The sequence below is a fragment of the Bison bison genome, unplaced genomic scaffold (assembly GCF_000754665.1).
Source record: "Bison bison bison isolate TAMUID 2011002044 unplaced genomic scaffold, Bison_UMD1.0 scf7180017864352, whole genome shotgun sequence".
NCBI lineage: Eukaryota > Metazoa > Chordata > Mammalia > Artiodactyla > Bovidae > Bison > Bison bison.
Window position 1 is genome coordinate 1,532,620 of NW_011494924.1, and position 8,158 is coordinate 1,540,777.

The following is an 8,158-nucleotide window of genomic DNA, read 5'->3' on the forward strand; positions in this document are numbered from 1 at the left end:
ATGGCAGAAAGCGAAGAAAAACTAAAGAGCGTCTTGATGAAAGTGAAAGAGGAGAGTGAAAAAGTTGGCTTAAAGCTCAACATTCAGAAAACTAAGATCATGGCATCTGGTCCCATCACTTCATGGCAAATAGATGGGGAAACAGTGGAAACAACAGCTGACTTTATTTTTCTGGGCTCCAAAATCACTGCAGATGGTGACTGCTGCCATGAAATTAAAAGACGCTTACTCCTTATAAGGAAAGTTATGACCAACCTAGACAGCATATTCAAAAGCAGAGACATTACTTTGCCAACAAAGGTCCATCTAGTCAAGGTTATAGTTTTTCCAATGGTCATGTATGGATGTGAGAGTTGGACTATAAAGAAAGCTGGGCGCCGAAGAATTGATGCTTTTGAACTGTGGTGTTGGAGAAGACTCTTGAGAGTTCCTTGGACTGCAAGGAGATCCAACCAGTCCATCCTAAAGATCAGTCCTGGGTGTTCATTGGAAGGACTGATGTTGAAGCTGAAACTCCAATACTTTGGCCACCTGATGCGAAGAGCTGACTCATTTGAAAAGACCCTGATGCTGGGAAAGACTGAGGGCAGGAGGAGAAGGGGACAACAGAGGATGAGATGGTTGGATGGCATCACCGACTCAATGGACATGGGTTTGGGTAGACTCCGGGAGTTGGTGATGGACAGGGAGGACTGGCGTGCTGGGGTTCCTGGGGTAGCAAAGAGTCGGACACAACTGAGTGACTGAACTGAAGTGAACTGAACTTACCATTAAAGTGAAATCACATTTTAAAAAATTTAGCTTTATGGAGGTATGCTGCTGCTGCTGCTAAGTCGCTTCAGTCGTGTCCGACTCTGTGTGACCCCATAGACGGCAGCCCACCAGGCTCCCCCATCCCTGGGATTCTCCAGGCAGGAACACTGGAGTGGGTTGCCATTTCCTTCTCCAATGCATGAAAGTGAAAAGTGACAGTGAAGTTGCTCAGTCGTGTCCTACTCTTAGCGACCCCATGGACTGCAACCTACCAGGCTCCTCCATCCATGGGATTTTCCAGGCAAGAGTATTGGAGTGGGGTGCCATTGCCTTCTCCGTTACGGAGGTATAGGTGGTATAAAAAAGATATACAACTTGACATGTTCTGACCTATGTATACACCCATGAAAGCATTACCACAATCAAGATGGTGAACATATCTACCATTCCCAAATGTTCACCTATTTTACTGTTCATTCCAAAGGACCAACTGTATTTCTATGCCTTTCCATACTTTCTGTTTTCTGTTTCATTTGTTTCCATTCAGGTAGTTATTATTCCTTTTATTCTGCTTACTTTTGAGTTATCTTCTTTTTCTAGTTTCTTAAGATAGAAACTGAGGTCAATGATTTGAGACTTTCTTCTTTTTTAATATAGGCATTTTACATCATAAATTTCCCACATATTTTGATAGGCTGCGTTTTCATTTTCATTCATTCAAAATACTAATTTCCCTTCTGATTTCTTCTTTGATCATGGGTTATTAAGGAATATGTTACTTAGCTTGCAAATACTCGGGGATTTTCCAGGTATCTTTCTGGTATTAATTTTTCATTTGATTCCACTGTGGTCAGAGAATATACTTTGTATGACGTCAATCCTTTTATTAAATTTATTGAGCCTGTTTTATTTCTCAGAATATGATCTATCTTGCAAATACACACTTGAAGGGATTATGTATTTTGCTGTTACTGGATGGAATGTTCTGTAAATGTCAATGAAGTCAAAATGGTTGGTGTATTGTTCAAGTTTTCTCTATCCTTGTTGACTCTGTCTGCTTGTTCTATCAATCACTTACAGAGCGATACTGAAATCTCAGACTATAACTGGAGATCTGTCGATTTCTCCTTGCAGTTCTATCCATCTTCATGTACTCTGAAACTCTATTAGGTGCATAAGCATCAGGACTGTTATGTCTTCCTGATAAACTGACCCTTTCATCATGATGAAATTATTTTCTTTATCCTTGGCAATATTCTTTGCTCTTTTTACTAACTTATTGTCTGTTTCTCTCAAAAATATGAGAATAATAATGCCAAGGACTGTGTCTTGTTTTATACCCCTAGCATCTAGCAGGGTCGCTGGCATTTGGTGTGTACTTAATAACTCTTTGTTAAAGGAAAGAGAGAAGGGAAGAAGGGGTTGGAATACATATGCAGATACAGAGCGAGGCACTAGGAATAAGTGATCAAAAGATGCCAGAACACGTTCTAAGCAGCACATATCATAATGGGTAAAACAAGTACAGAGGCAGTTTCAAGAGTATGATACGAGTCATGAAAAGGATAAGCACAAGATGCTTTGAAAGATAGAGGAGAAACATCTAACTTAGTCTAAGGTGATGAGGGATGGCTTCCTGGAGGAGGCAAAACCTAAGCTAGTATCTGAACAGCAGGGTCAACCACAAAAAGAGAGAAGAATGGCCCTCTATAAAAAGACAACAGCACGAACAAAGACATAGGCAAGAGAGAATATGGTACTGAAGCATAACAAAACCATGTCAGAACTCTGTCAGGGGTTCCTATTCTGTAGAAAACATACTGCCTAAGGCACACAGCACACTGAGGTCTCCTGGCTACTAGGCTATGTTTGTATATTTCTGTTCCCAATTTCTGAATTGTGTGCTCATAGTCTCATAGAGACTTCCCTGGTGGCTCAGATGGTAAAAGCGTCTGCCTACAATGTGGGAGACCGGGGTTCGATCCCTGGGTCGGGAAGTTCCCTTGGAGAAGGAAATGGCAACCCACTCTAGTATTCTTGCCTGGAAAATCCCATGGACGGAGGAGTTTCGTAGGCTACAGTCCATGGGGTCCCAAAGAGTGGGACACGACTGAGCGACCTCACTTTCACTTTCAAAGAGTCTCAAATTTTTCCTAACCTGTTTCTGCTAGCAGTTCTTATTATTGTGGTTCAATTAGACAGTAATACAAAGATAACGAAGTATGAATACAAAAGAGTTGTTATCTCCATGAGAACCAAGTTGAATGCTTTAAAAAGACTAGATAGGAGAACCAAAAAAACTGTTCTCAAAGTAGGTGTGAGGGAGATAGTTGTAAAAATTAAGGGCTAAATTGCCTAATTAGAAGACGTCTAAATGATAAAGCCAATAAAAAAGGTCTGGGGCTTTCCTGGTGGCTCAGTGGTAAGGAATTTGCCTGCCAATGCAAGGACATGGGTTCAATCTCTGGTCCTAGAAGATCACATGCTGCGGGGCAACTAAGCCTGTGCACTACAACTAAAGGGCCTGTGCTCTAGAGCCCAGGAGCCACAACTACTGGGCCCAGGCGCTATAACTACTGAAGCCCTCGGGCCTACAGCCCATGCTCCACAGCAAAAGAAGCCATCACGATGAGAAGCCCGAGTACTACAACCAAGAGTAGCCCCTGCTCGCCAAGACAGAAAGCCCACGCAACAGTGAAGACCCAGCAGAGCCAAACATTAAATTAAAAAAAAAAAAAATGGGGAGGAAGAAGTGGAAAGACATGTGGTTGAGGGAGTGAGCAGGACCCACAGGGCTTTGTATGCACCCTAAGGTGCTTGGATTTTATCCTGAAATCAGTGCCAAGCAGGACAGTGACAAAATCAGATTCACATTTCAGGAAGATGGCTCTGACTACAGGATAAAATAAAAAGGAGCAAGACTGAATGCAGAAGGACTTGTCAGGAAGCTGTTGTAGTAACCCAAATAAGAGATGATAGTGACCTAAGAGTGATTTTACTATTCTTAAGGACAAACTTTATGGGTTAAATGGCTTTGGTGGGCTTTCTAAGAAACCAACACTGCTGACACAGTTTTCACAGGAAAGCATGTTCCAAAGAACAAATTACATGCCAATTAGCATATAACCTATTCGTGAACTACGAACTGTTTACAACTTATCTGCCAACAAAAATGGTAACTTCCACAGAAGTCTCATCTGCTTCCCCAAATTACAATCTAAATCTGGATCATTTCCACTGCAATTGTGAAACCCTCTTCTTAAGCAGAAGACATCTAAAAAAAGGGGCTGTTTCTAAATATGATTTTCAAAAATAGATCTTTTTAAATGTTTGTACAAAACAGAGGTTAGGTTTGGCATCTGTGACTATAAACTACTCTTAGTACCCAGAAAAGAAAGCAAAAACACTTACTTCATGAAATACTGCTCCAGAATAAGGAGACACTCCCAAGTCCAACAGTGAGAGGCCTTCAACCACTGAAAAGTAAGACATCCAAGTTCACTCTTACTTGAGAGACATATGCAGACTGGCCATAAACCAAAGTGCTAGATAACTCCCAAGAACAAGAAGGGCTTCCCAATTTGTCTAACCCCCTTTTACCTCATTCCCAGCAAGTGATTTTAAGTCTTGATTTCAGATGACGGTGAACCTTCTTCCCTACAGAGCAACTCTTTTCATTGTGGGGCAACACTCATTATGAAAAAATTTTATATTAAACCTTAACATTCCTTCAATCTTCTTCTAACTTCCACCCATGCTAAAAAGGGTTTTGTTTGCAAATTCCCTGGTGGTCCGGTGGTATGGACTTGGCACTTTCCTGCCAGAGGCCCAGGTTCAATCCCTGGGCAGAAAACTAAGATTCTGCAAGCCCCTGCCAAATAAATAAATAATAACAAGTGTTTCACTTCTACATATTCTGCTCCATTGCAAAAAACAGCCAAATAACAAATTAGAAGCTGTGAGAAATGTGGAATAGGAAAATGGGCAGTTGTTCTCATATGCTGACTGTTTGAGTGACATTTGTTATTAACTTTTCTACAAGCAACATGTATTTTCAAGTGTGTGCCTCTTGATCCAGAAACGATTGTTCTTAGGGTAGTTTATCGGGGGAAATAACTGGACAAGTGCCCAGAGAAATATGTTCCTTATTATGCTCAGAGTACTAAAATATTAAAAATTAATATTTCATTAATGTTTCATTAATGGATATGTATGTAAATGAATTAAGAAGTGTATACATATATGTAGGCTTCCCTGGTGGCTCAGACGGTAAAGCGTCTGCCCGCAATGCAGGAGATCTGGGTTCGATTCCTAGGTCAGGAATATCCCCTGGAGAAAGAAATGGCAATCCACTCCAGCACTCTTGCCTGGAAAATCCCATGGATGGAGGAGCCTAATAGGCTACAGTCCATGGGATCACAAAAAGTCAGACACGACTGAGCGACTTCGCTCTCCTTTCCTTTCCTTTATACATATATGTATGGGTGGATAGAGAAAAGCACTTTATAGTTAGAAATCATACTTCGCTATTAATAATTGAATAAATAAACAGGTAAAAGAGAAAAGAAAACTCTTCCTTATAGAGAAGTGTAAATGTCAAATGTAGAGGAAAGATGAAAATAGATAATCACCGTTTGGCAGATCCCACAGTAATAATCATGAAAGGCAAGTGTCAATAATGGATACTAAAAATTAGTGGGTAAAAATATGACTGGAAACAGTATTTGCAAGGAGAAAAATAAAAACTTATGTGGGTAAACCTGGCATTCACTATCTTTCTCAAGTGACCTACCTTAATATCACCAGTAATATGCTGACCAGTTAACATTATCAATATCAAGTTCCTCCTGACATGATTCATAATGATGGAGATAAAAAAAGTTCTGTGGTGTTTATGCCAAAAATGTGGTTCTTACCCAAAAAACCTAACTTCAATCTCATCATGAGGAAACATCAAGAAAACCTAAACTGAGAGACAAAATAACTGGCCGACTCACTGGAAAAGACTCTGATCCTAGGAAGATTGAAGGCAGGAGGAGAAGGGGGTGACAGAGGACAAGATGACTGGATGGCATCACTGACTCAATAGACATGAGTTTGAGCAAGCTCCAGGTGATGGTGAAGGACAGGGAAGCCTGGCCTGCTACAGTCCATGGGGTTGCAAAGAGTCAGACACAACTGAGTGACTGAACAACAACATGAAGGAGGAAGCATCCCAGATAGGAAGAGACTAAGGATAGACAACGATTAAATGCAATATGGGATCATGATGGGATCTTGGACCAGAGAAAGGACATCTGTGGAACAACTGGTAAAAATTCTGTAGGTTAGTTAATGGTATTGTATCAATGTTAATTTTCTGGTTTAGGTCATTGTACTATGATTATGTAGGATATTAGCAGGACAAGAAGCTGGGTAAAGGGTGGTAGTGGTGATTCAGTTGCTAAGTCATGTCTGACTGTTGTGACCCCATAGACTGTAGCTTGCCAGGCTCCTCAGTCCATGGGATTTTCCAGGCAAGAATGGAGTACACTGCCATTTCCTTCTCCAGGGGATCTTCCTGACCCAGGAATCGAATCTGGGTCTCCTGCATTGCAGGTGGATTCCTTACCATCTGAGTCAACAGGGAAGCTATGGGATAATATTAAAACTCTAGCATTTAAAGTTTGAGAACATGAAAGGGGACTTCTGTGGTGCTGTTTTGTTTGTTGATCTGGGTGCTGCCTACATGGATGTAGACAGTTTGTAAAAAATTTGTTGAGCTCTAAGTTTATTATACTTTAGGAAGAAAGTTTTTTAGAAAAATCTTCAAACTCTGGCCCTAACCTCACCCCCATCCCATTACTCACCTACTTTGGATATGTTCACTTCCTTCAACATTTCTTGATCCTGTTTATCTTCTACCTGGAACTTCCCTTTCTCTAATCTCCCTTTCCAAACTCTGCTTCCTTCAAGAGTTAGCTCAAATTCCATAGCCTTAAGAAACTGGAAAAGGAGGGGATGCTTTCTTCAAGATCAGAAGTCCAAGGAAGGAACTCGATGTACACAGGAAGTACACTTTCCACAAATGCTTGTAATTATCTATTTCTCCCATTAGCCTGTGGATCCTTTGGCCCAAATTCTGTCCCTTTAATATAAAACACTGTTCTATGAAGAACTGCAAGACCTAGGAAGACACAGTAGGAAAAACTGCACTGCAAGTCCCAGACGGAGAACAGGCTTCTAAGCACACTCACTCACACCCTTTCCTCGCTTAGGCAGGATTGGTCCCCGCACTGGGCTCCCCTCACAGCCACCCCACACCCCAGGGAGCATCATGTGCGAATCTCCCGCCAAATCCCACTCCAGCCAGCATGCACTTCCCTCATCCTGACCCTTCCTCAGATCACGCCTCTCAGCGCAAAACCCGTGTGGGACACACCCCCTCAGATCCCCACCCCGCAGGTGACCGGCCTGTAGGGCCCCAACCTCACCATTGCCCCACGCTCCCTCCTCCCAGCAGCCCCGCTCTCCCGCCTTCTCTAAGTACGCTTGAGTGGGTCAGTTCCCTCAGAATCGAGCTTGCGGCCAATGCCCCCCGCCTTCCATTCACAGAGGCCAGGAGCGCACAGGCGGGACCTGACCGCCTACTCGAGCCGGTGGCCTCACCTCTCTTCCAAGAGCTCAGTGGGGACACCACCTCCACCCGCTCCGAGATGAACTCGGCCAGACTGGAGCGGAACAAGGCCGCCCGCACGGTCACGGCCACCACCAGTACCAAGGCCAAGGGAGCCGCCATGATAGCTGGGGCGGGCGCGCAGGCGGGGAGGGAAAGGCGAGTCGGAAGAGCCTGGACCTGCGTACCGCCCCCTGTAGTTCCGCGGACCGGCGCACCTCGCTACTATCGTCGGAGCGGCCAGACTGGGGACTACCACTCCCAGGAGGCCTTGCGGCGAAATGGGGCCGGGACGACGGCAAGCAGGGCGTCTCAACCTCGCCTCAAAGGGTTGGGCGACGTCTCAGACGGTAGTAGGTGAGCTGTAAATCACCCAGAGAACGAAATGCTCCTGAAAGAAGAAAGGTGAAGGCAATTGTCGTCCTAGGATTGTGAACGAGATTTAAAAGACGTTTGTTTCACTCATGTCTATGTTTTAAATGCTTCAGTTCAGTTCAGTCGCTCAGTCGTGTCCGACTATTTGCTTGAGAGTCCCTTGGACTGCAAGGAGATCCAACCAGTCCATTCTGAAGGAGATCAGCCCTGGAATTTCTTTGGAAGGAATGATGCTAAAGCTGAAACTCCAGTACTTTGGCCACCTCATGCGAAGAGTTGACTCATTGGAAAAGACTCTGATGCTGGGAGGGATTGGGGGCAGGAGGAGAAGGGGACGACAGAGGATGAGATGGCTGGATGGCATCACTGACTCGA

At 43.6% G+C, this 8,158-nt stretch overlaps 1 protein-coding gene across 1 annotated transcript in view; it reads right to left on the minus strand.

Annotated features, from left to right (window-relative positions):
• PIGU (phosphatidylinositol glycan anchor biosynthesis, class U) overlaps positions 1-7,556 on the minus strand; it is a 91,565-nt gene extending 84,009 nt beyond the window's left edge. Inside the window, exons 1-2 of the mRNA XM_010854876.1 lie at positions 7,402-7,556; positions 4,165-4,229 (exon numbers count right to left, since the gene is read on the minus strand). Coding sequence (XP_010853178.1) covers positions 4,165-4,229; positions 7,402-7,531 — 195 coding nt within the window. The 5' untranslated portion in view covers positions 7,532-7,556. The remainder of the gene's footprint in view (positions 1-4,164; positions 4,230-7,401) is intronic.
• Between the last annotated feature and the right edge of the window lie 602 nt (positions 7,557-8,158).